General features: G+C 42.0%; 1 protein-coding gene across 6 annotated transcripts; it reads left to right on the top strand.

Annotated features, from left to right (window-relative positions):
• The first annotated feature begins 267 nt into the window (after positions 1-267).
• Positions 268-26786, top strand: MATR3 (matrin 3). Of its 6 annotated transcripts, none has more exons than XM_080353065.1 (15): positions 268-366; positions 8758-9835; positions 13820-13881; positions 14509-14550; positions 14797-14900; positions 16047-16099; positions 16561-16686; positions 17310-17435; positions 17607-17777; positions 19603-19734; positions 21012-21055; positions 21504-21894; positions 22976-23369; positions 23943-24064; positions 25558-26786. In XM_080353065.1, the coding sequence occupies exons 2-15, from the start codon at positions 8945-8947 to the stop codon at positions 25606-25608; spliced, it is 2709 nt and encodes a 902-aa protein (XP_080209191.1). In that variant the 5' UTR covers positions 268-366; positions 8758-8944; the 3' UTR covers positions 25609-26786. The 6 variants fall into 6 exon arrangements, with proteins under 6 accessions (XP_080209191.1, XP_080209192.1, XP_080209190.1 ...); XM_080353064.1 differs by lacking the exon at positions 268-366 and adding an exon at positions 564-623; XM_080353063.1 differs by lacking the exon at positions 268-366 and adding an exon at positions 818-957.
• The last annotated feature ends 1021 nt before the right edge of the window (positions 26787-27807 follow it).

The following is a 27807-nucleotide window of genomic DNA, read 5'->3' as shown; positions in this document are numbered from 1 at the left end:
TCGGGAGCCCGTTGTCTTAAATATCGCAGCGGTGCGGCCGGGCTCCCGGTGCTGAGGAGCCGCGCTCGGGCTGGAGCGGCAGGGACTGGGTGTCTACTGCCACAGAGGTGATAAATAACACTTCGGGGATGAGAGAGCCAAGTGGCAGCGAGGAACCCTTATTACCATGGGCGATTACACGTTAAAGCGCGTGGTTACCGTTACCCACTCCTCCATTTCCAGCAATGGAAGGCGGGAGAAGCAAAGAAGAACCCTGGCGCTGTGTGAGGAGGGTTTCCCTCCGCCATGGCTGAGGGCGCATTTCATGGTGGGGTTCAGAAGGCACTGACCCCGGGACTGTCCGTCCGGTTGTCACCGCGCTGGCGGGTGGGTATGACGGGAATGCGCGGGCGGAAAGCGCGGAAGTGGCTGAGGGCGGCCGCGAACCCGCGACCCTTTCTCATTCCGCCCCCTCCCATCTCCCCCCCCCCCGCTTGCCTCAGCCCGGGGCGGAGGGCGGGGCCAGGCCGAGCCCCGCCCCCGAGCGCCTTCCCATCGGCCCCCGCGGGAGCGCGCGGACAATGAGCGGGGGCCGAGCGGCGGGCCGGCGCCGGGCGGTGCGCTGGTACTCTCGCGAGAGCAGGGTGAGCGGCTCCCACCTCTCGCGAGACCGGGCCCGGCGGCACCTCCTTCTCCCCCCCCACCCACTCCCGGCCACATCCACTCGCGGAGGGCGGGGCGGCGGCAGCGAGCGGCGCGGAGCCGAGCGGAGCGGGGGCGGCACGGAGCGCAGCGGGGGCGGCCACCGCCGGGCACGTGAGCGGGCGAGCGGGCGGGTCGTGGTCTCGCGAGCGCGGCGAGACGTGCGCGGGGCTCGCGCAGCCGCCTCCCTCAGTCTGTCCGTCCCTCCCTCCCCCGCCGCTGCTGCCACAGCGACCGGGAGGCGCTGCCGCCGCGCTCCCTTCCCGCCGCCTGCAGGTAGGAGCGGCGCTGCGGCCGCCCCCGGCCCGCTGCCATGTTGGGAACTGGCGGCCGCCGCTCTGTGAGGAAACGGGAGGGAAGGGGGGGGCGTCCGTTAGGAACGGGGGAGGGGGAGCGCGGCCGGCGCGCGGCAGCAGCGCGCATGCGGGAGCGGCGGGCCCGGCAGCGCCCCCGCCTGGCGCACAGCGGCACTGCGGCCGCGCCGCGCGCCCTCCGGCGGCCGCCAATAAAGCGCCGGGGCTCCCCCGCGCCCTTCACCGGGAGCGGCCGGGCTGGGGGCGCGGACAGGGGGCCCTTCTCGGCCGTTGGGTGTTCTCGGGGTGACCCCGGCTCCAACCGCGCTTCCCCCGCTGACTGAACTCCCCCCGCGCCGAGCGCCCGGCCAGCGCTGCCGGGTCCCGCAGGCGGCCCCGTCCCTCCCCAGCCCCCGAAAACGGCCCCTGGGCAGCCGAACAGCGCGTCGGTAACGTCTGAAGGCCTTTAGTCCCCAAAACCTGCTCGTTCCGATGTTTTTCTGGCATTCAGAGTTAATGAATTGACTGCTCTTTCTGCTCAGTTTCACTTTCATATAATTTCGGCTGTGGTTATAAATCATGCTGCAGGGATTTATTTTTTTTTAAACTTTTATCTCTCTGTGGTGATTTAATAACTTTTCATGGTTTTTTATATACGTGGTTTGTTTCCAAAGTCGAAATGATGAGGTATTACGTTCACTTACGCCGAAAATAAGCCAGAGTTAAAAAGAACTTTCCAAGAACCCACAGAACTGCTTTGTTCTGATACATGAAGCGTTTATGCTGCAGAAAGAAGGCTGAAAAATCCCACTTTTAATGTGTGGCTTTTTTCTTTACCACGAAGCAAACCTTTGGGAAAAAAGTATCTGCTACTATTATAAAACAATTGAATAGTCTTTGTTCTTTTTACTTAGCCTTAAATTCTTCAAGTTTTGTTGCTGTCACTGGAGTAGGTGCTCCTGACTTCCTGGAGTAAGATAAGTAGGGAGCAACTCTTTTTGGAAATGTAAGTCACTCAAAGCAGTCTGTGTAGTTTTCATGCCTCAGAAGAGGAAAAGGCAACGTTTTTTGATACTTCTTTGTTAAGAATCTGTTGATCCAGTGGCTGAGCCCGAATTTGGAAACATGTTAATACACTGAAAACTTTAATATATTAAAATCATATATTATTTTTTCAAAATGTACTGGAACATACATATTAACATTTTTAATGTATTACTGAGAAATTAGTGAACTTCTGTCTTGAGTTTTATCAAAATAACCACGCAAAATGATTAATTACTCAATTACATGGAATAATTTGAGTGAGGATACTGGCATTTGAGCCTTGTACATGTGTTTGTTTGGTGGTAACCCAATATCTGTACTTTTACTTTGTGTGCTAGGTAAGGAGGTGAAATCTGAGTGACCAACTAAAGAATTTGGATCACTCCCTTATGATTCTGGTGAGGTTTGCCACATCACGAGCCTTTTCTGTGTGGCTGTTTTAGGGAAGCCATCCGAAGTTACTCTGTATTGAAAACTTCAGTTTCGGTGTTTTGCAGGTATCTGGGTGTTACATACATACCCACACTAAATGGTGGGAAGAATAACAAAGAGAAATTCCTAAATGCATCCTTAAAATGTGAATATCCATGTTCCTTAAGGTGAAAACTGGAAAACAGTTAAGGAGCAGGGAAGAAGAGTCAGTCTTTGAGACTGCAGAAAAGATTAAGGATCCCCAGTATTATTATAAGTACAGCTGAAATGTGATTGCTACCTGATTTATTTGGGGCTACGCTTAAATAAAGATGCTCGTTAATTTGGTGGGAAATAAGGAATGTCTGCTGGTGTTCTCTGTGACTTGCGTACATCTCTGCTGAGAGTTTTGGCGAATACAAAGATATTTTGTAATCTAATACTCAACAGTGTTCTGTAGCTCAGCAAATTGAGGGAGAAGCTGTTCTAAGCAAAGCCGTGAAGAAATTATTTCCATTTCACTATGTTAATTTAGGAGTGTGTTTTTGTAGCCTCTGTGCTGCTCACATTCTTCCTCAGTGCTCTAAGTCAACAAATCTTGAAAACAGAAGCAAAAACCTCACAGTATTTCTGAACTAGTTTAGTTCTCAACTGTTCAAGTACCAGATTGTGTAGCCATAACTTAAATAAGAGGTTTTATTTTGAGCACTGAAGCACAGTCCCTTGATTCTTCTCTGCAACGAGATACATCTCAGCAACTACATGCAAGATTTCAGCTGGGAAAGAATGCAGGTTTATCACAGCTCTGGAAGTGCCTGGAGACAGACTTAACATTCACTGATTATTCATAAGGCTTTTTAATCACCAGATCAGAATACAAAAGTGTGGTGTGGTGTTTTGTTTTTCTGTTTTAAAAATGATAACATTGGTTCTCTGTCACAGCGATTAACTCTTGTTTTCGATCTGTCCGTGGTCACGTTATGTATGACCTATTTATTTTTAAAAAAACGTAGAGTTTTGGTGCCTGTGAGGCTATTAATCTCCAAAATGGATGGAAATGAAGAGTGATGTTCTCTTGCTTTGCCAAGTGCATGAATGTACAGTCATTGTTACCAGAGCTTCCAGGCTGTGATCCTGCGTCGTGTGCGGTGACTGTAGTTTTGGCAGACCCCTGCTGTTGAACCCGCTCTGAATGGCTTCAGGGAGCTTTTTGTGCATTCATCTTGCTGTAGAGCAGCAGCTCTGCTGGCAGTGACAACGAGGGGACCCACCTGTAGTAGGAAGGTGTGCATGGAAGCCATAGAGGTAATTGTGTGTTCATGGAGCAGTCAGTGCACAGAATGGTGGTTATTCTGTATCTTCCGGGCTGTTTCAGTTTTCTCTTTCTAAAAAATCCCATTTTTTGCCTCCTCTCCTCTTTGTGCACTGTTCCTTGGACACTTTTTTTCCACTTCTGTTGTTTCTGTAAAGGAATAAATGCCCTTCTTAGTAAAGGATGCTTGAATTTAGTATATAATGAACAGAAATAAGAAATTAGTGCCTTTTACATGGCTTTTTTCTGCATTCAGATGTTGAAATCTGAAGTTCTTTTGAGATTCTTAGTTGCTAAACTGGTAATTTTAATTGCCCATTTGTAAATAAGTCTGTTTCATATGTAATACTTCTCTGTCCTGAAGCAATCCTCTGTTACAGTAACTTCAGATCTCAGATTATTATGTGCTCCTCTGATCAAGCAAGTCACTGAGATGAAGCTGAACATAAGGAATGAAACTCTCCCGGTTGTTCTGCAAGGCCTCAAACAGATTGTTTAATCTGGGCACAAAAAAAGCATGTGCCAGGTGCTGCTTAAGTTTTTGAGGTTATGGCCTTTGAAGATCAGTTGAACAAGATAAGTCATTTTCTTCCATATGAAACAGCAATATTAAGTAACCACTCTGAATACGGATACCTGAAATGGGCAATAATCTGCATTTTCTCCATCTAAGGCTGCTGGATAATTCCTCCTTTGCCTTTGGAAAGACAGTGGCCTCTTTTGTATTGTCAGTTAAAGTAATCCTGTAGACTTGACATCCACAAGAGTCATTCAGCAGTTAGATAACATCTGTTCTCATTGCCTTGCAAGTTCTTGGGTTTACTACCATTATTTCCCAGAGCAACATAGGGAACTATCTGCCTAAATTTTTCACTTGGGCTTCCAGATCTCTTCCATCCATAACCTTTTTTTACCGTGACACATTGGAGACACTTCTGGCAAGAAGTGTATTAATTCTTCCCTAGAAGAAGGGATTGCTGCGCTGAGTGTAACTAAGGAGGGAGGGGAAGAAATCTCTTTAGATTTTTATCCCAAAAGCAGGAATTGTGGGTGTGAAACTTGTTTGAGACTTTTTTCCCAAGGGTGTGCAGCCTTCCAAAGTCTTGTGTTGTTACCAACTGGGGGGGGTGTTTTTCAGCTTGCAGATGACTTTGTATTTTTACCATAATTAAATTGAGTTGATCAAATTTGATGTAATTTTCTTTTGAAGTGAAAGTGAAACTGACTAGAAAGTGAAAAGAGTTATTCTCAATTTTTGAGACTTTTCTATAAATAGTGCAAGAGGAATGGGTAAAAGATGAATTGTTCTATGAACAAGATTAGTATTAAAGCTATAATATATATACACAAATTTAAAAAAGAGTGGTAGAAGGAATAGGGAGCTAAATTATTTTCAGCCTACCGTTGTTCCATAAAATATGGTAATCTAAGGTTATCGTGTATCCCAAGAATTCACTTAATTAAACTACTTTCAGGAACAAAATTAATATTTATGTGGAGTTGTAGAAGTTTTATTGAAAAGAGTTTATAATCAATTCTACACAAAAAGAAAATCCTTCTATAGTGTTTGAAAATCAGCCTTATTTTGGCCTTTATTTGGTAGCAGTGTATCCTGTAGGATTCAAATTTCTTATTTTTGTTGTCTGCCTTTATAGAAAACTCTTTTGCCACTTGTAGATATAAAGTGTTTTTTCATTGTCCACGTTTGTCTGGAAATCCAGTAACATTTTGACTTTCAACTTATTTCAAGGTTGCTTTATAATATATATTTTCAAATCTTAATATAGCCAAATTTCTGTCCACAGATCTTTAAAATGTATATCTGTCTGTTCCCAGAATAGCTGAAATTACATGAAGAACAATTAGCATAACGCTTTCAGCTTGGCTAAATCCCGTCTGGCTCTTTAGACAGCTTTGCTCAGTCGTACTCCTCTTGTTGCTGTGACTCAGTTGATGGCACGAGTGCTTCAAACCTGGCTTTGGGAACCTGTCTCTATCAAATACTGACATAAAATCTTTCAGAAGTGATCACCGTAAAAAATGCCGTTTAAAAATCACATAGTAAACCTGACCATGTGGAAGTTAAACGTTCCTTGGTATGATTTTTAGAGCTCTTTCCTCACCTCGTTTTGTTGTTGTCTTCATCTGACTTTCAAGAACGGGGACAGTTAGGAGTAGAGTACAGCAGTAACTGCAAGATGACAGCGATGTGATAGATCGTGGGGTTTGAGGATAAATCAGAAACTTTGTAAGTACTCGAATATTAATTAGGGGTAGGGCAGTTTACTGCCTAGCACACCAACTGCCCACGTTATATTCTGTCGTCATCACACAGTCGTCTTACTGTCCCACTTCATCCTTTTTCATAAGATTGTCCATCCTTGTTTCTTTGCCTTTTTTTCTCCCGTCTTTGTTTTTATTTTCTCTTTGGTTCTTTCATCTCTGGGTGTTTGCAGCGGCAGCACGTCGTGGATCTGTAAAACCTCCACGTGTCCTGTCACCAGGATCTCTGCGGCCCAGGTCCCAACCAGACTGGGATGTGATGGGTTTTGTTCTCTGCTAATCTCTCTGGAGCAGCAGACAATGAACTGCCAATTGAAACTCATGACAGGAGGATTAGTGAGCATCTGTTCAAAGGGAGAAAGGGTATTTTTGAAGAGTGGAGAACTTTCCTGGTTGAGTGAAAGCTCGCATAGTGCAGCTCTGTGTGTTAACAGCAGGACGCACCTGCCTTTCCTGACCATGTGGTTCTCTGCTGAATTGCTGTCGGGGTCTGGTTTTCAAAGCTCTCTGAATACCCGATTTTATGAAGAACCTAGTAAGTTCAGTTTCAAGCCATTCTGTAAGTGTGTAAATGGCCTAGAAGGAAATTTAGATGTAAAAATGGGAGGAATGAGGATTAACTTGTAAAACTGTCATAAAGTGCTTTGAAGATTACTGAATGTATGTAAGGTAAGACATGGTACCTAAGTGCATATTAGTGTTTTTCTCATGTTTGAACTCAAAACAGTCTTGATTTTTACACCATGATTCTTAAATGCTTTCTCTTCAGGTGTTCTTCAGTGTGGTCCGCTTGGCCCGAATCTCGCACTTAGAATTTGCCGTGTCTGCTCTCCCTATGTTCTTGTTTTCCTGTTTTCCTCTGAAGCTTTCTGCAGCGCTTTTCTGTCTTCTGCCTCAGATACTTTTAAACTTACTGCCATCCCCATGTTTCTCAATCTCTTGCTCTTAACCAAATGGTACGCAGTTAAGCTTACTTTAAGTGGCTCCAACGTATGTGGACCTTAAAAGCATAACTGAAATATGAGTTTAGATGTACTGATAACAGAATATGTAGCAAACTGTATAAAGCATTTCCACAGACAGAGTTCTGTGAGGGTTTTGTGTGCTTTATGTATCTCTCACAGAATCCATTATTTTTGTACATAACTACATCATTTGGTAACATGCTGCTACTGAGAAACAAAACCCAAGTGCATTTCAGCTTCAAGTGGAAAAAAACCTTTCCATGCTATTGAAACAGGACTCTGGATTGAATAGGCACTTGGGGTAGGGACGTGCCCATAACCTTGACCTTTTTTCTTCTGTTTCCAGTACAAGAGAAATTACCTTCTGCAGAACTGGTCTCTTCAAGGAAAAGTCCTTGCTTTCATTTTGTCCTTTCCATTCCTTCCCAAATGTTCCTGTTCTTCTAGAAGCTGATTTCATTTGGAGCTATGCAATTTGTGCCTGTTCTTTTTTTTTTCCTCAAGTGATTCTGTGTTTTGTGTGCATCTGAGTGGCAGTGCTGGAGAAGCAAAACTGCTCCGCAGAGATTCGAAACTCAAAAAGGGCTTTACCACATTGAGGACCCAAGAACAACGTGTTCCTGGTGGAATGTTTCTGTGTGTGTTGACTTGCTTTAAATTTTGTGTATCTATCTCAAGGCTGAAAGAGTATGGGGAAAAGTATTAAGTTTTTTCTGCTCTGCACTAAACAAAATGAACATTATGGTACAATGAATACATTGCATATAAAATGCTGTGGATATTGAAACACGATTTAGTTAAAACTTCAAGTAAATGCAGTTGAACCAAATATTTAAATATGAGGTTAGGATTTTAGTGAAACATGGGGCAGGTATCTCTTATGAGGATTGTTCTGGGATCTTTAACTACCACATGTGGTCATGGTGTCAAAGTGTTTGGCCTAAACCAGGCAAGAGTGCCGGTGCCATCTCCTGACTCACCAGGGTCTCTTTCTGCAGGGCCAGGGCTCTCCTTGGCCCTCCCATCCCAGCGCTAAGCCTGACCTTGTTTAGCTTGAGGTCTGAGAGGCCAGGCTGATGTCACAGCTGCATTATAACAGAATAAAGAATCCCTTCCTAAGTGCTGGTATCTGGATAACTGCAATTTGAACAAGAGGTCTTGTGTACTTCCTGCAAAATTTAAAACTTATTTTTCTTGTTTACATCTGTCTTCATGTCAGTAATTGGAATTTTACTCCATAAAGATTGAATATGATGTTTGGTCTTATTTACCAGATCTTACAGCAGAAACTTTTTGCCCAAACTTCAGTTACTTTTAACTTCCTTTCGTCCTGTTCTGTGGTGGTCTAGGTTTCATTTTCAAATATGTATTATATGCCAAAATCATCTTGGATTCTATGGGCTTAAGTTTTTTGTGGTCTTCTCACAGACACAGCACAGTTATGTAGGGTATAAACGAAACCATTAATCAGAGATCAAGGCTTATATGCTAGTAAACTCTCAGACATCCCAAACTTCTGAAATTCACTTGTCTTCGGTATGAAAGTAGCTTTTTGTAGAAGAAGAGTAGCATGTATAGGAAACACTACTGTATTTTACCTGAAATAATAAATGCAGGTTCCGGGTACCTCTTGAATCTGTTAAGTTACGTAATAAAAGCCTTGTAAGATTGAGATCTTGAATGTTTTTAGATCAACATGATGCATAAGTTGAAAACTGCATCTGTTTAAAGGGATTTATGACTAAAACTGCTTGTTTTTCTACAGAATTGTCTGGTGTTTCTCAGCTTGAAGAAGATCTGCAGTCATTATTGATCCTCTTTCTTGGCGTTACCATTTTCGAAGTGAAGTTTGCCTAGCTTTCTAGTGTGAGCTCTCTTTTCAGCCATCTTTAAGACAAAAAAAAAGGAAACAATTTTTTGTGATCATAAAGTAGACGAGCGATAGTTCTACAATGTCCAAGTCATTCCAGCAGTCATCTCTGAGTAGGGATTCCCAAGGTCACGGGCGTGAGCTCTCTGCAGGAATAGGCCTTCTTGCTGCTGCTACCCAGTCTTTAAATATGCCAGCATCTCTTGGAAGGATGAACCAGGGTACTGCACGCCTTGCTAGCTTAATGAATCTTGGAATGAGTTCTTCATTGAACCAACAAGGATCTCATAGTGCACTGTCTTCTGGTAGTACCTCTTCCCATAATTTGCAGTCTATATTTAACATTGGAAATAGAGGTCCGCTCCCTTTGTCTTCTCAGCACCGTGGAGACGCAGACCAGGCCACTAACATTTTGGCCAGCTTTGGTCTGTCTGCTAGAGACTTAGATGAACTGAGTCGCTATCCCGAGGACAAGATCACTCCTGAAAACTTGCCTCAGATCCTTCTACAACTTAAAAGGAGGAGAGCTGAAGAAGGTTATGGTAGAGATGGCAGATCATCCACACGGGAACCACCGTACAGAGTACCTAGGGATGATTGGGAAGAAAAAAGGCATTTTAGAAGAGATAGCTTTGATGATCGTGGTCCTAGTCTCAACCCAGTGGTTGACTATGACCATGGAAGTCGTTCTCAAGAATCTGGTTATTATGACAGAATGGATTATGAAGATGACAGATTAAGAGATGGAGAAAGGTGTAGGGATGAATCTTTTTATGGTGAGACTTCGCATAACTATCATAAATTTGACAGTGAGTATGACAGAATGGGTCGTGGCCCTGGTCCTGAGAGATCTCTCTTTGAGAAAAAGAGAGGTGCTCCTCCAAATAGCAATATTGAAGACTTCCATGGATTCTTACCGAAGGGTTATCCCCATCTGTGCTCTATATGTGATATGCCAGTTCATTCTAATAAGGTGAGTTATGCACCAGATACTTCTATTTTCCTTTACGTTGTAGTATCTGTTCTGTTTTTACCTATTTCTTTAATTATTTCTGTAGCCTGGTTGCTTTTGAAATGATCTGAAAGTTGGTTTGAGAGTGAAAAAGGCACTTGGTTTATTTACAAGGTAACTGTTAACAAACATTGTAAACCAGGGCTTTACATTAATGTATTTTGTTTGCCCAGATTGCTTAACTTCAAGTCAAACGGCTATCATCTACTGGGATATCTTATTTATATTTTACATCTACATGGTCTCTTAAACACAAACATCTGGCATTCAAGCAGTTTTGGGGTGGGTTTTTTCATGTTTTGTTGGTTTGGGGGGGTTGCGGTGTATCTACTGTGCTATTCGGGAAGCTAGTTTCAGCTCTCCTCCACATCTGTCTTGATTGCGGATTTATATGTAGTTAAGATGCATTCTTGCACAGTTCTGCTTTTTCCCAGCCTAAAGGGAAAGAGTTAATGTAGAGCCCTGGAACGTATTTGCAAAAGTAAAAAAACCCACGTTTTAGATTAGCTCATTCTTGCCTTTTTAATTTCACTTTAACACTCTGTATCTCATACTATGGCTGAAATTTGTCGTCATTTTTCTCCTTTTTCACTACTTTCTTAGACACTTGAGCCTCACTTTTTATTGTCACATGTTGCATCTCTCCCTGTAGACTCAGCAATCCGTCTGCTGGTGCAGAACCTGCTCTGTGTTCCTAGCAGTGCTCTTTACTTGGATCTTCGGGTATAGTCGGCTATGCTGAGACTTCCCTCTTAGTTTATTCACCACTAGTTCAACTCTCCGCAAAGGCAGCAGGTTACTCAGAACGGCCTGTTGAGTCAGCTGGTATTTTCAGAGCCTTCTCACTTTCAGCTTTTCCAATTTTACTCATCTTGCTGATTTTTCAGTGTACTAGGTGATGTAATTGGCTAATACGGTGCCACCCTCATCACAATTAGTGGCTAATTAGCGTGAAGGCCTTCAATTGAAAGTATAATACATGCTATTACTGTAAAATTGAGACAATGTGGAATTGCTGTTACTAACCGTTTCTTTACAGTTACCTCTCAAAAAGCGCTGCTTCTGTACATCTGATCTTTTGGAAGCACGAGAATTATTCTGTCCCTGCGAAACGATCAAGCCAGTGTTAGAGCACAAAGTGTACGACTGCAGCTGATCTGACAGTTTATGAACTCGTGTTGCTTTAATTACTTTTTATATAAAATAAGCACAGTAATTCGGGTTTCTTGTCTCCTGTATTTGACGTTTATTTTCATAAAAGGTTTCAAGTGTTAACAGTTTAGATGCCATGCTCAGTTCTGTAAAAGGACTTCGTTTGGTTAGATTGAAAGCATTAACTTCTGAGGCCCTTGAAGATGGCAACCAGTAATCCTGTAAGTAGGGTTCTTTTTAGCACTTTATTTTAAAGCCTCGTGGTTCTTAGTTTCCTTTGGTATGAAGATCTATTGAAAGGATATCCAACATGAAATATCTTTCCAGGTATGAGAAATACCAAATTCTTTTGACAGAGTAACTTAAGTGGCTGGCTTCTTCTCTGACATGTAAAACCATCTTTTGGGGGTTTTTTAGGAATATGCTTTGACTTAAACTACTAGTACACCATAAAATATTTGAAATGGGATCATCTGTTTTCTTATGACCCAAGGTTGGGCTTTGGTTCTAGTCTCAGAAATCATGTCACCCCAAGAATTCTTCTCTTTCTCTCCTTTTTTCCTCTGCTTGCATACCTACTAGTTACAGAATTCCATAAAATTGAATCAAGTAGAACTTTTAAAGTAATCTGATCCAAACCAAAATTTATGGAAAGCAGAAAGGGAATGCTTTTCTTAGCTGGGACAATATAAACTTATTGCAGTATCAAATTCTAATTTTCCCCACCTTCAAATAAATGGAGTATTTTTTTTAAAGTGTGTCATAACGCAGTGTGTAGTTTAAGCCTGACCGAGGGGTTAAACACCCTTGGTGTAACTTAATCTGCTAGGCTAGTCCTCTGTTTTTTCTTCTTCTGCAATTTTCTTAATTGCTTCTCTAATTCAATGTGATGTAATCAATGTAATTCAAATCTGAAGATGCAGTTTGCTTTCTGTCTGTGAAGTAAATCCTGCCCTAGTTTTTTTTAGGCGTTTTGTCAATCCCAACCCCTTTATCAAGGAATGAGGCATTAGGTGTGGAGGGATTGTGTTCTCTGCCAAAGAGAAAGGCTGACGCAATGTGGGCAGATGAATTTGGAGGTTAAACACTTGAAACGGTGATACATCTCAAAGGGAAAATGTGGCCGTGTCCCTAATAGAGGGCTGTCTAAAATTAGCTACTTAAATTTGGCCTAATTTTCTGAAGAACAATGTGTCCTCTTGCTTGCATCAATTGAGGCAAAAGGTAAGCTGAGTTTTAAGAAACTCGCTTCAGATTTTCTCTGGCTTAACTTTGGGCGTTCACGTTTGTGTCTGTAAATATGGAGTGCCCTGGAACCCTTCAGACTGGGGAGGGGCGGGGACCGAAGGGAAGTCCCTGTGAAGAATTGTGTTTAATACAAATTTAATAACGTAGACATGCACTGTTGTTCCTAAAACTTTCCCTAGGGGGAAAAAATAGTAAATCCTAAGTTGTATGCCAGATCTCCCGTTTTTGCCAGTTTAAAAGTTTTTGAAGTGTAATGAGCATTTCATGTCCCAAACTTTGGCTCTAGTTTGCAGATAACTTCTACTTCAGTTTATAATATTAAATGACATGATAAGACAGCCTTAAATCCTGTTGTATCAGGCAGAATCAGCCACTGAGGCTTTACAGATAGTGCACCCAAAGTCAGAAGGTTTTTTAGTGTTTAAAACAGATTTTTAGTGTAGTACTAAAACTTGGTAGAAAGTTTTGAACTGAAGAAACTTCAATAGCTTTGCTTGGGGGTTTTGGTTTTTTATCTTAATTGCCACCGCATTTATTAATTTATAGTTTCAGTTTGTGCAGTTAACAAGAAAAAGTGGTGCTCTCGTTTTACATGATAAAATGACTGAAGGTTTCATCTCGCTCCACGTTATATTTCATGTATCATGGGGTAATATTGGAGCGTAGCTTAATGACAGCACTTCACGGGAGACTTTAAATCCAGGATTTTCTCCTTTGTGGAAAGTGTAAGTTGGGCTTTTAGCATATGGAAACACTACAGTGATCCTCAGTAGTGTCTCGTATCCAGAACGGAGCGGTCCCTGTGCCTTCTCTCATCTTAAACAACCAACCCCCTTCAGAATCAGAATAACCCACAGAGAAAAAGTAGAAAGCCCTCATTCCTTTCTAGTGCTAAAGCCCGAACTAGAAGGAGTTTTCCTGGCTGATTTGGTTTAATTCCATTATTCCTCCTTAGTACCATCTTGATTTAGATCTCCTGTTTTTTCTTTATTATTCCCCTTAGATGGTCGGATATTTTTATATGTCACCTGTACACTCGTAGTTTGTCCTAGCTATGCACTTTCATTGCCTTTAGTCTTTCCTTTCTGATTTCCTTGCAGTTCCTTGGCTTCTTTATGGTTCTAAAAACTGGAGTGTTTAGTTTAAATGCTCTTTAAAAGTCTGAGGAATGAAGCAGAGAGAGTGGAGGAAATTCCAAAATTACTGAAGGAGAAAACTATCAGCATCAGGTTGTAGAAGTTGAAGTTGTGATGACACACATGTGCTGTAGCAGTCACCTGGGTGAGCTTTGCACCTCTGAGGCAGGATCAAGCCCATATAATGTAAGATATTTTCATCAGACACCTTTTCACCCAGGTTAGGAGTTTGGAGGTAGGTCCAAATTCAGTGGCTCTTTACAGCAGGACAAAATGAGATCTGTATTATCTCTGCCTCTATTTTCGATACTTCAGATTAGAAGAGAAGGTGCTGCACTATGTAACATTATTTTGTTAAATTGGCTTGCCACGGGTGGCTGTTAATTTTTAATTATTTACTTTGCTGCAGGAGTGGAACCATCATATCAATGGAGCGACTCACAGCCGACGTTGTCAGCTGCTGCTTGAAATGTAGGAATTTGAAGTACAGTAAACATTCCTGTGGCGTGGGGGCAAATACAACTACAGAGCGATCAATTATGTTGCACAAAACAGGTTTATAAAACACACTGTGCCCTGTAGGGAATAGAATCATGGAATAGGTTGGGTTGGAAGGGACCTTTGAAGGTCATCTGGGCCAGTGTCTCAGCACCCTCGGTGTCAAAACAACTTCCACATGTTCACCCTGAACCTCCCCTGAATAAAAACACATAGCTTAAACAGAGCATCTTCAGGACAAAAAAGGGATCTCAGTTTGTAGCTTTTGGATCCTACGGATCAACATGTAACATGTTTAAAGAGCTGAATCTCAACAGGGGGAGTATACTGTAATTTTTTACTTGTCACTTGTCTAAATTTTTAATGTAAAACAAACTGCAATATGCATTATAAATTATCAGGCATGTTACATATCGCGAGAAGCTTCTCGTTAAGAATAGCACTTCTGGCAAGAGATGCTGCTCACATCTTGTCACGGTCAGTGTTACCGTGTCTTTTATCTGTGCTGACGTGGAAAGGTATTGCCGCTTGTATGGAAATTATTGCATAGGTAGAGATTCTCTTCTTCTTACCTTTTCCTTTTTCTTGTGTGTCTTTAAGATACCCAGAATGGAATCCTGACAGTGATTCAGGACATGGAATGTAAGTAGTAGTGAATCTTATGACATTTGTAATATTTTGTGTGAAGCAAAGGATGTTTTTAACGCTTGCTGTGAAACAGCACAACTTTTCTTAGCCTGGATACCTCCCTTTATTTTCTATGGGCTGAAGCACAGCAGTAAAAGTAGCTGAAGTTAACTTAGCCTTGGCTGCTCTGCAGAAGTTAGGGGTGTTTTTTGAGACTGATTTTTGGTTTAAAATGAATGTTGTTTTTTCCCCTCTTTCTAGGGGTGATCCCTTTATGTTGCAGCAATCCACAAACCCCGCGCCAGGGATTCTGGGACCACCACCACCTCCGTTCCACCTTGGAGGGCCTCCTGTTGGCCCAAGAGGTAACATCAGCAGCTTTTACAAGACCTAGATTCTTGTGGGTTTGATTCTCTTGGTCTTTCTTGGCTTATTTTATTTTTTTACCAGTGTCTTTAAACAAAAAAACACTCACTTTTTTGAACAGCAGAACCGAAATACTTCAGTCCCTCTGTGGCCAAAGACTGGTACTCAGATCCCTCACTATCACCTTCCACCATCTGCTAACTGCGTTATTATGGCTGATTTTTTAACTATGTTTGATTAATCCACATATTTTTCCCCTGTCTATAAGTTTTTAGCGTCTGTCTTTTGTTGGTGTTTGGGTTTTTTGTGAAATTTAAAATAATTCAATGTCCTAAGTGTTTTTTCCCCCCCTTAATTTTGTGTAGATTTGACAAATAGATTTAAATAGCAACTGAGAAATGGGAAGATAGATGGTGTAAGCCTCATCTTCCCAGGAAGGCAGGCTAAGTAAGCATCAGGTTCTTGCCTGAAGTTGTTGCTTCTCCCCTTTTAAATGGTTCAAGTGACTAAAAGAGCAAAATGAAGTAATTTACATAGGTATCCTGACAGAGTGCAAGTATTTCAGACTCTGTAAAGGCATTTTTAGATGATAGATGCATCCATACTTAATTTCATCAAAATAATACAGTTAGTTTTTCAAAACGCCTCAAACTTGACTTTGAGCCAGACTGTCTGAAAGGCTTTTTTCAGGTGTTTCCTAGTAAAATAAGCATTATGGTAGAATTGAGTTTGGGTTAGAAGCAAAACTAGGAGTCTCTTCCTACGCCAAAAACCTCGGTTGTACAAAATGTATCTTTGTTAAGGAGATCTCATATCTTTTGTGTATGAAGATGTTTTGCTATGGCAAATCTTAGTCTAAAACAGGAGACAGTTTACTTATTTCTCAATGGGTTTATTCTCCGCTGTGTCTGCACCTCAGTCCATGCAGCTCTTTCTCTAATGTTGAATTGAACAGGTTGATCAGGAAGGAAGCTCTGAAATAATTTGTCTTGTCAGACTAATGAAATGATCAGTTTTTTTAAACTTGGTGCCATTCTGTTTTAGTATTACAAGTGACTTGAATCTTTTAAGAACTTGTGAAAAGACATGTTAGTACCAGTCTTACAGGTTGAACTAAACTTGCTCATTCTTTTAATTTCTTAAAGGAGCTGGAAATGGAAATATGCAAGGACCGAGGCACATGCAAAAGGGCAGAGTGGTGAGTATTAAAAGTTTGGTGTGTTTTCTTGTTTCTACAAACCCACAATTTTAGGTACATATGCTTTTTGTTTGCTTTCCTGAAGATCTGTTTGAATGAATGGATTGTCTTTAAAAGGCTTTATTATTTATTTGTGTGGAAATGCTGAAGCTTTGCAATAAGGTTGGGGTTTGTTGCACCAAGTACTCTGCAAAATATCTGTTCCAAAACTCCACCGGCCGTATTTAAACACTCTCTTTATGATGAGCATGCAGAACAGCAGCTTTGGCACAGCAGGCGTCTTCCTCTCTGGAAATCCCCAGAGGTTCTGTGCCGTTCTATATGCATCTCGTTTTGGTTACTGCTGAAGATTTAAAATCAAGAAGTAAATAAATAGTAGTCCAGCCTTGCAGACTTTGTTTTTAGGTTAGCTGATGCACATCTCCTGTTCACGTTGTGTCCGTATCCTTTGTCTTCAACAGGAAACAAGCAGAGTTGTTCACATCATGGATTTCCAGAGGGGAAAGAACTTGAGATACCAGCTGCTTCAGCTTGTTGAACCGTTTGGAATAATTACAAACCACCTGATTCTAAACAAAATCAATGAGGTGAGATGGGGCCCTTCAGTGCTGCTGCCGGCACTGCTCGGTGTCTTTAGTGTGCTTAATGGCGGAGCTTAATTATTGTGAAATGACTTACTTGGCTACCAGGCAAGATGACACCAAGGTCACGTGTGAAAGGAAGAGTGACTGCTGAGTTTCTTTCCTGAAATGCTGTAATACTGCATTTTAACTTAAATAGTTTAAAAATCCTTGGGTTTGGTTGTTCGTAGCTTTCTTGAAAGTACACTCTGCTTTCAAAATCTGTTCTTGTTCTAATATACTCTGAAAACTTATTTGGTCGTAGTTTGTATTACGCAATGCCATATTTTGAAGTGTGGAAAAAGCCAATATCATAGAAGAGAAAAAACAGGCAGCAGTTGAATGTGTTGGATCCAAATGTAGGTGGAATGTGAACCAACCAAATAGTTCTGTTTGCGCGCCTAAATAAAGTATGTGCCATTCCTGCCAAGTTCTGCAGGGCACTTCAAGTTGTAGCCAAAAGGCGGCTTTTGTTTTTAATGCAGCTGTTTTTACAGGAAAGCAACGAAGACCTTGAGGTTAAAAATAATAATAATAAAACAGTACTAGTTCTTGAAGGAGTAGCGCTTAATTTGTTTGTATGATTTCAGGCGTTTATTGAAATGTCGACTACCGAAGATGCCCAGGCTGCAGTAGAATACTATTCCACAACACCCGCGCTGGTGTTTGGTAAACCAGTCCGAGTCCACTTGTCACAGAAATACAAAAGAATAAAGGTAAAAGATTCTGCCTTATTTTAATCTGGGGCACTCAGTGTTACAAGGCCGTTGCATTTAAGTTATTCTTTATGTACTTCTCAGCCGTATCAACTGAATCAAGGGACAGTCACTAATTTATATCTTATGTAGCATGCACTACAAAAAATTTAATACCCTTTTAAATTTTAGAAGCCTGAGGGTAAACCTGACCAAAAAAATGAGCCGCCAAAACCAGAACTTGGCCGTGTGATTCACCTCAGCAATTTACCTCACTCTGGATACTCCGACAACGCCGTCCTCAAGCTGGCGGAACCCTACGGGAAAATTAAGAACTACATCCTGATGAGAATGAAGAGCCAGGTGAGTGAGCATTGCAGCGCACACGTGCGATGATTTGGAACTTGGGCTTTTAGCTGTGAAGAGCTGATGTGCCTTTAATGGGTGTGTGTGCAGACTTGCTGCTCTAGCACAGATACGGGAATTATTGGGGGTGTAGGTGGTGTTTGCTGTCCAGCCTCCTGCACAATGTTACTGTAATGGGAGCTGCATGTAAATTAAAAAAAGGGAAAGAATAGACCTCAGCTGAGAAGGTATATTTAGCATTGAGGCTTTTTTTTTTTGTTATGCAGATTTCTAGGAGTCTTAGAACATTCTTAAGGCTGAGAAAACATTACCTATGAGACATAAATATGTACCACTATTACACATTCCGTTAATTACCTCTTATTTTTCGTTCTTTAAACAAAGGCAGTTGCGCTGTGGCTCTCTGAACTTTTAAAAAACCCTGAAGATATTGCATTGTATGTATATAGTAAAGTGCCTTGGATGTGCGTGTACAATGATTTCTATAAATACACAGGAGTTTAAAGTATTTAGTTCTGTATTTGTTTTCAGCTTTGCTGTCCTAGTTTGTTGCTCCCTAGAGTTAAATAGGAAATTTTTCAGAGTGATGAGTGCCTGAATCCCCTAATCACAGAATCACAGAATGGACTGGGTTGGAAAAGACTTCCGAGATCATCCAGTCCAACCCTTGGTCCAACTCCAGTCTGTTTACTAGATCATGTCACTAAGTTCAGTCTCAGTTTACGAACCTCCAGGGCCGGTGAGTCCAGCACCTCCCTGGGCAGCCATTCCAATGCCTGATCACTCTCTCTGCAAAGAATTGCTTTCTGATATCCAGCCTAAATTTCCCCTGGCAGAGTTGAAGCCCATGGCCCCTTGTCCTATTGCTGATGCCTGGGAGAAGAGACCAATCCCCACCTGGCTAGAACTGCCCTTCAGGTAGTTCTAGAGAGTGCTGAGCTCACCTCTGAGCCTCCTCTTCTCCAGACTAAACAAGCCCAGCTCCCTCAGCCTCTCCCCATAGGGCTTGTGTTCAAGTCCCGTCCCTGGTCTTGTTGCTCTTCTCTGGACCTGCTCCAGCACTTCAATCTCTTTCCTGAGCTGAGGGCCCAGAACTGACCACAATACTCCAGGTGTAGCCTCCCCAATGCAGAGCACAGGGGAAGGATCACTGCCCTTGTCCTGCTGACCACGCTGGTTTGGATACAGGACAGGACACCATTGGCCTTCTTGGCCACCTGGGCACACTGTTGGCTCATGTTGAGCTTCCTGTCAATTAGTCCCCCCAGGTCCCTTTCTGTCTGACTAATGTCACACTTAGGGAATGAAAAACAACTGGAATCCATTGTGTGACCCCCAGGAAGTCCTGCCCGACCTTAATTCAGCGGAAACATCAAACCCCTTGCTGTCCAAGCTGTATGCAGAAACAGCTCTTCTCTATCTACCCGTTATCCTTTAGCCTAGATGTGTTTTTAAAAGCTTGTTCAGCAGACTTCATGTGTTGTAGGCTTGTCTCTTGGAGGGACCCCTCACAAAGCAGGGCCAACAGACCAGCAAATGCTGCCTTTCTGTTTAAGGCTTCTCTCAAAAAATAAAATACTGTTTAATTTGTTTAATTTCAGAGCTTTCTATGGGATGGATATTACTGAATTGAAAAGCTGGAGTGTATAGAGCACTTTGGTAAATGTAAAAATGTACGGCTTGTTTGGAGAGGATGGATCTAGTTGAATCTCACAATTTTGTTTCAGCGTTTGGAAATGCTGTGGTTTAGGTTAAATAGCTTTGCCTGCAAAAGTGTGGTGTAGTTCTTAGTCATCATTAGTGTGTATTTTCATCTTTTCAGGCTTTCATTGAGATGGAGACCAGAGAAGACGCTTTAGCCATGGTTGAGCACTGTGCCAACAAAGCGCTTTGGTTCCAAGGCAGATGTGTGAAAGTGGATTTATCTGAAAAGTACAAGAAACTGGTGTTAAGGGTAAGTAATGGGTTTAGGTTTTTAATTGTAGTCGAAGGGATAAAGTGAAGTAGAAGACAGCTAGCACTTATTGAGAATTTGGAAGGATTTGCTTTGGTATTTTCCGAACTACCTGAGCGCAGTTACTTGGCATGAGTGGTGTTACAAGGCCTAGAACAAAGTACTAGAATTTTCCTTTCAGATTAAACAAAACCCAGACAGATTTTAATGAGAATACCTCCATTTAAAATGTTCTGTAATGTGGGTTCTTTTTTTCTCACTCTCCTGAAAATGATCAGTGAGTAAAATCAAGCCGGGTAGCAGAATGGTGTCCTCAGGCATTCGATACTTAGTTCTTTGCTTTGCTTTTCACAGCTGCTGATGCTTTTGTCCATTTTGTTGTACTCTAGTGTACAGAAAAAAGTTGAAATGTTGGTAGTTTAAGGAAGAATCCCTACCAAGTTTTACAACAGAACATGTTTCCTGTGTTGGTCGCCATCCAAACCCTCTTTCCTTTAGCACCAGGAAGCTTTTTGATCCCTGTTGTGGACACGAACCCCCAGCTACCTGTATAAATTGCTAATTTTTAAAAAGAAGCTTTGTCAAAACTTGGAATGTAACTGCACTTCGCATGTGTAGCTCATATCAAGGAGCGAGGTGTTGGCCAATAGTGGGGTTTTGTTTGTTTTTACATAATACCAGGCTAATAGTCTTGCAGTTGACTTTCTCTATGAGCCTATGAGATTAGCTAGGAAAGGAGGAGCAATCTCAACTGTCAAGCTGTCTCAAACATAAGCTTTCTATTGTGGAGCACGAAGGAATTTTACTGTTGCACCTGATAATGCACCGAAAGCAAATGCTTTGTGCAAATTCAAATACTTAGGCAATGCATTGGATCGTTTTCCACATTGCTGCTAATGAGTGGAACTTCCTATTCGGTAACTCATAAATAAGTGAAGTGTGGGTCTGCTGAAGCTTTCCATGTCACCCACTGCTAACGCCGGGGAGGGGGGAAGAGAGTCACACTGATTTGTGCTGTCCGTGAACACGGGTTGTTCTGGAGCAGGATGTCCCACTGAATAACTGATAGTGACTGTGAATAAAGGTGGGATTTCTAGGTTGGGAAGGTCTTGTCTAACAGAATAGCAGGTTGCTAACTGTTAGGTGGTAAAAGTACTTGTGGGTTAACGTCGTTGGGAGTGCTTGGCTAGATGGTGCTGTCTGGTCTGAATTAATGCTGTGACTGTTGTGTAAATCATCATTACTGTGACTTACCTTTTTTTTAAATTTCATTTTAGATTCCAAACAAAGGAGTTGAACTGCTGAAAAAGGATAAAACTAGGTAATTAACTGTTGCTAAAGCATAAAATTGTTTAAAAGAAATATGAAAATACCTTACCCAGAGTATAGAAGTTATACAAAAGGAGTTAGGCAATGTCTGAGATCCAATTATTCTTTGTTGTATCCTGAGCTGAACTGTTTCTAGTGCTACCTGCCCTCCTCCTCAAATGCTGGTGGTTTCACAGTCTCTTCAGGCAATCTTTTCCAGTCCCTAATTAGCGTTGCCTTCCTTCAGTTTAAACCCGTGAGCAGTTGTCCTGTGTTGTAAGGACTGTTTTTCCTTGCAGCCTTTTGCATGTTTCAAGAGTGGGATCTTTCCCTCAACCCTTCCCTTTTTGAAACTAAAACACAATCTACTTCAGGCTTATCTAGAAAACTATAACTACCTCTTTTTAGGCGTTTCTGGACTCTCTTCAGATTTACAAGCAGGTATTCTTTATTCTTTGCAGAAAGAGAACGTATTCTCCAGACAGCAAAGATTCTCCAAGCGATAAGAAATCTAAGACAGATGCTGCTCAGAAACCTGAAAATGATGGTGCGGAAGCTAAAGTGAAAGAGGAGAAACAAGACGATGCCGCTGAGCCATCAGGCACTAAAAGCAGCGAACAGGCTGACCCAGACGAGCCGAGTTTGCTCCTGGAGTCAGAAGACGAGCTGCTGGTGGACGAGGAGGAAGCGGCAGCGCTGTTAGAAAGCGGCAGCTCGGCGGGGGATGATGCGGATGTCGCCAGTTTAGCTGATGTCACTACCGAAGAAAAAAAGGAGACAACTGATGATGCGACCGCCAAAACCGAGGGGAATGTTGCGGCCAATCCAGCAGCAAAGAAAAAGCTTAAAAAGGTAATTGTATAGTAAGACAAGGTTTTCCACACAGGTACCTAACTTGAATAGCACACAGCAGTGTTCTACTGCAGAGCTTTTTCCGTGGGTCTTTAAGACACTCGTGGCACACCTGTCTGAAGAGAAATGGCTGTTAAAGTTCCTGTGGAGAAAGTGGAAGATCCCATTGGATGCAACTTGCACATGAAATGAGTTACAAATCGCTGTTTCTGTTTTGACAGCAGTATTCGCTTGTGGTATTCACAGCAGTATTCCCATGTTGCTTCCTGGAGGTTTTCTTGCCTTTCTCTCTGCCCTTTTAACACCGAGCAGCCAGGGACTGGGTTTTGCCCACAGCAGTTTCTTGTGAGACCAGCTCTGGTTACTCTTGAGCACAGAATTGTGACATTCAAAAACTGATTTATTTGGGCCTTGAGGCTCATTTAGACTTGGACAAAATTGTTTGCATATCTTTATGCTTAGCTGAAAAGGTGGCCAGGTCCATTTGTGGTTCGCCAAGGCCCATTTCCAGTTGAGAAAAAATACTGTCATAGGTTATAGGCTACTTGCTGTGAACTTTTTTCCTCACCAGATGATCCCACACTCATGTGTTTTGGGTTTTATCATGTTTAAATCATATGCAGTTTTGTGGAATAGCGAAGTTGTAGTAACGTTATTAACTTGGAATGTTGCTTTGCACAAAAGGCACGTTCCTTGTTTTGAACGAACATAGTGTGCGTGGTTTTCAGTTTGGGGGATTGTTCTGTCAGGAAGTTCGTTGCATGGTGTTGGAATCAATGCTGCCAATGCGAATGCACTGATTATTTCTTATTATGAGCGTATTTTTTGTTATAACTGACTCGAAATCCAAACCGCCTTCCTTGAAAACCTGTGTTCTTAGAGCACAGGTGTGAAGCTTAATCTGTTTCAGTCCTACTCAGATTGCTTGAGTAAGATTTTGGACGAGTGAGGCAGGTCTTGAAGGACAAATTGAAGCGTTTTTCCAGGGAATTTGGAGAAGATGTTTCTCTTCTGAAACTTAAGACAGTTGGAGGGGACCATTTAAGAATAAGCTGACATAAGGAAACGGTTTTTTCCACAGCGCTACGTGGGTGGCTTTCCACGGAGCATGGAAGGTTTCGTCACTCTGGATGAGGTTGGTGACGAAGAAGACTCGGATCATCAGAAGCTCCGCAAGTCAGGTTTGGCACTAAAATCTGCTCCCAAAAACGATGAGAGTTTGGCAGAGATCAAGGTCGACAAGATCGAGGAGCCGGAGCAGGAGAATGAAACGCTAGAAAATGGAACCAAACCCGAAGATAATTCGAAGGCTGAAAACGTTGAAGCTTCTGATCCCACAACAGTGCAGGATGCTGAGAAAAACACCCACGAAAACACAGACACCCAGGACGAGCAGGAAACAAAGAGCGTCCAAGAGAAAGCTCTCGTTCCGGACGAGTTTCGGATCGGGCCGTACCAGCCCAACGTCCCTGTGGGTAAGGCTGTTTCCGTTCCCTTCAGACACGTCGCTGTGCATCGCAGTAGCATTTCTCATTTCATTTGCCTTTGCTTTCTGGCAACATGTTGCCGCTGAGCCTTTCATTTTAGGGCCTCCCGCTCTCCCCCCCTTCTTTGCTCCTCCCTAACCCCCTAGTATTTGATTTCTTTTCCCCCCTTATTTTCATATATTTCTCCATAACACTTTCCTTAGGCAGAAATTAAATTGGAAGAGGTATATTTTAGCAACACATATTCAATTAATAACACAAATCACAATAGTGGTGTTAGTTTAGATTCATACTAAATAATCAGAAACCAATCACAGAATGTTGCTAGTTCTTTTGAAGGAACCAATAAAATGGACCCTTAATCTGAAAGGTTTAAATTTTGCTTTAAAAAGCCTGCACATATTTAGTTACTACCAGGCCCTGGCTTGACTAAGCTAAAACAAGGACTTTTAAAGCAGCTTTTAATGTAAAGTGAATTATGGTTTTAAGATTTAGCTGAAATGACATATGACATATGTAGAGTAGATCTCTTAGTTTATTTTGTGGTGTTTACTTCTCTAGGTGTGAATTATGTGGTACCCAAAACAGGGTTTTATTGCAAATTGTGTTCCCTGTTCTACACAAATGAAGATGTTGCAAAAAAGACCCATTGCAGCAGCCTTCCTCATTATCAAAAGTTGAAGGTAAGGCAAAAACTTGTTCATTTTAAATGGTGTGATTCTTTCCTGGGGGAATAGATCTGAATGAGAATGGGCTGAGGAAAAAACAAAAGGGCTTTCAGGCAGTGGAAATTGGCTTATTCAAGAACTCTGCCTGAAGCCAGACATCTCCAAGACTTCATCTGCTGAAAATTATCTGCAGGATACACATTTTAAGATGGGCTCCAGCAGGTTTTTGTAAATTCGGATGAAAGAGGGCATTGTGATTGAAGGGCAGGCTCAGAAGTAGTGGTGCAGAGTAAATACAGGTAACTCACATCCTTCCCGTTGGCGCTTTGAGGGCTTTTTAAAACGGGTCAACGGAGCTTAAGATATTATATATTAAAAAACAAACCCATATTTGCAACTTCTGATTTTGTGAGCGTATTTTACAATTAATTGGATGAGGTATCACATGATTGCATGGCATGAATGATAACGCTGCTTTTAAATGCCACCCTGAGAAAGGGAAATCCTACACAATGTAGCAATAATAACGCAGTGTTCACATAAATTGATTTCATACCCGTCAGTGACTGAGCTGAAAACAAACCCCGGGGGGCTCTGTAGAAAAGAAGGTGGCGGCTGGGGCTCCGAACATTTGCTTTCTCCCTTGGAATAAGGGAGTGATCATAGGGAACCCTAAACAAACATGCAGGGCCCTGGGAGGCAGATGGCACAGATAAATGGCACCAAGCAAACACCATTAGCAAGGAGTAGGTCAAAAAATCAATTCCCAGGCAGAATCCTGTAGCAAGAAAAACCCACCTCATCCATCACCCATAGCTTTTTTTTTTTTCCCCTTTTTATTTTAATTTTTCCATTGAGGTACCTGATTACAAGACTTTAAAGCCTTGATGTAAAAGGGGAAGGGGGGAAATAACCTCAATGTGTTAACTTACTGAAATGCAACATGATTTGGGTTGTTTATTCCGTGGCACAAATGCTTGAGTGGCTTTCTAACATTGGAAGGGTTTTAGAATCGGGGAAGGAAGGGGGAAGAATGCACATTTGTAGCACAGTGACAAGGCGCTTCTCCAGCGGGAGCTTGTCACTGTGAGAGCAAGAAAACGAACTAAATTGATGAGCTGATGTTGCTGCCAATTGTCATCGAGTGATAACAAACCCCTCAAGAGTTCCAAACCCCCATCTCTAGGGAGGGGAGATGGTTTGGCTCTGGCTTTATCAATGGCAAATTCCCAGCAAGTAAGTGGCACAACCGCTGTCACGAGCCCAAGATAAAATTGAAATGAATTGCTGTTTGGAAGGCAGGACCGGCAGGGCTGGGAAACACGTGTTCGGTGACGTATGGGTAACGTGCGTCCCAGGAGCTCCAGCGCATGGAGAAGCGCCAGTCTCAGTTGTGACCTTTGTAGTTAAAAGTGACAGATTTTACAACTTGAAAATTTAATTGTTGATGTTGTGACTGTGAGAAACTCTTGAAATACCTGCAAAATCCCATCACTTTCTCTCAACAGAAAATTCTGGATAAAATGGCAGAAGACCACAGGCAAAAGAAAGAAGCTTAAAAGGAAGGATGGATGTAAGGAAAAGAGTGGCTTTGTTTTTAATGTTTATCTTTTTTAAAAGCAGTACAAGTAGTAGATGGAAATACTGTATTCCTTTTTTGTTTTAGTGCGATACAGTAGGCATTAGAGGTCTGTTCATGTGTTTCAATGTTGTAGCAAAAAGCAGACGCAGTTAAGTTAATGACAAAATTTGTTCTTAATGTGAGAATGGCAACAAGTTTTTGTTTTGACACTTCAAGATATTAAAGAAAAAAATCTTGCACCCTTGTGGAAAGCTCGTCTATGGGAAGAAAACTTCATTTCAGTTACGGCTTTCAAGCTTCAGAAATTCTTTCAGTTCCATTCTCAATAAAAGATAAAATAAAAATACAGAGTTATTTCTTATGTAGAACATTCCATATTTCAGTCTGAGCCTGGCAGGTATTTAATTTAGAGTGCAAGGCTGTCGTTGCATTTCACTTTTGAAAAGTCTTTCAATGTAAGTTGCATTTTTAAATGTTGACCTGCAGTTTCTTTTAATGTCATTGCTGTTATATAGCAAATAGCAAAATTAGTGATTAGCTTTACAACTTTGTGATTTTTTTCTTTTCAAAGCTCTTGATAGATTTTCCTATTCAGCTCTTCTGTGTATTTTTAGTGAGAAGTAAATGCCCGTTCTCCTCTGACCAGTATTATTTCCTTGAGCTCTTCCTGCTTTTACTTGAATCCTGTAGCTGTCGTACATCTCGAGTATATTCAAAAGCAGCAGTTGAGTCCTGAAATGTACAAAGGTATCTTTATATTCTTCACATGTAATTTTTTCATACCCGCATTTTAAACCTGGTTTTGTTAAAATCTGGTTTTGCGTCAAGAACCTTTAGATCTGTGCTCTTAATGTACCTGCACATGTGAGATGTGAACAGGAATTTGCATGTGTAACCCGTGTTTATCTGTAGTTTTTGTTATTTACTGCTTATTTGTGAATTTGGATTACTAAAGTGATTTACCAATAAACAAAGCTAGGCAGCAGTGATTTGTTAGAGACGTTCGGCATGTTAAACAGTGTGTCTACTGAGCTCTTCATACCAAGTTTTGCATGTTTAACACCTGTGATTTAACAGCTTATGCGTAACTTTTCTTTCTCTTTCCTAAAACCTCTTTTGTTTGGGAGCAAATTAAAATGTCACTTGTTAAAACACTGGTAGGTATATTCTGCTGACAGTTATTTCTTGAGTTTTATGGTGTTTTTGTCAAAGCTGAAGCAGCATCACATGTGGATAAAAGGGACGAGGGACAATTCTTACCCGGTGCTGAGAATGGTTTTCCAGTGTAGGAGGCTGAACCTTGGGGAAGTGAATACAGACACAAGCTGGTGTGTTTTGTGGAAGTCCTGAGAACTTGTCTTTCCTGTTGGAACTTGGTGCTGCTGCATCCTCACAAAAAGGGGAGGTGGGCGATCCCTTCTGTGTAAGAATGTAAGTGTAACTTCAAACATCTGGCAGCAGTTCCTCTGAAATGCTAATCGGCAGTTCATGGCGCAGACTGTATTTAAACAGCATCTCCAAATTAACACAGTGACTCACCCTCGCACTTTTACACAGATAAGTTACTGCTTTGTACGTGGCAAAGTTTCGTGTTGGTACGAAGTCAATTAAATATAATGCAGTGATCCAGTCTTCAAACTGCTCCCCAGCTTTCCCAAAGGAGGCACAAGGGGCAGCCGCCCTGCACTCAGCTCTGATCTGTACTGGGGTCCCCGCTTGCTTATGGGGCCATTTGTCCCTTATCTGTCACCATGAGGCTGCTTTTTTCATCAGCCAGGCAGAGCATTTGGCTTCAAAGCAGCCATATGCTGTTTGCCAGTCACCCCCTTTCTTTCTAAAGGTGGCAGATAATTTATTTTTAAGGTCTCTACCTCCCCCAAACATTTTAAGTTTCCTTACAACGTGCAGTTAAGATTAATGTACTAAAATATTACAGCTCTGTTTTCTTTTTAAAATAGCCTTTGCTTAGCTCTACCTGCATCTGCCACAGCTGTGCCGTGGTTGTCAACGCTGCCAGCCTGTGTTACGGCGGGGAATTAAACTGCAGGAGGATGTTACATCACATTTAGTGCCTAAACATAGAGAATTCCCAGGTATAGTGTCAGAACAGAGTCCCTTGCTGCTGTCAGCTCCCAGTGTCTCATACCGGTACATGTCAGATGCCTCTGCATGTGTT

This window comes from Nesoenas mayeri (genome assembly GCF_963082525.1).
Source record: "Nesoenas mayeri genome assembly, chromosome: 14".
Classification (NCBI taxonomy): domain Eukaryota; kingdom Metazoa; phylum Chordata; class Aves; order Columbiformes; family Columbidae; genus Nesoenas; species Nesoenas mayeri.
The sequence above is the reverse complement of the archived record's forward strand: the minus strand, read 5'-3'. Positions and strand labels throughout refer to the sequence as shown.

Bases quoted from the DNA above. Each gene is read 5' to 3' on its own strand.
- MATR3 (XM_080353065.1), top strand. From the start codon at position 8,945: ATGTCCAAGTCATTCCAGCAGTCATCTCTGAGTAGGGATTCCCAAGGT. The intron at 21,056-21,503 runs GTAATTAACTGT...TATTCTTTGCAG, and splicing joins CTGAAAAAGGATAAAACTAG to AAAGAGAACGTATTCTCCAG. The intron at 21,895-22,975 runs GTAATTGTATAG...TTTTTTCCACAG, and splicing joins CAAAGAAAAAGCTTAAAAAG to CGCTACGTGGGTGGCTTTCC.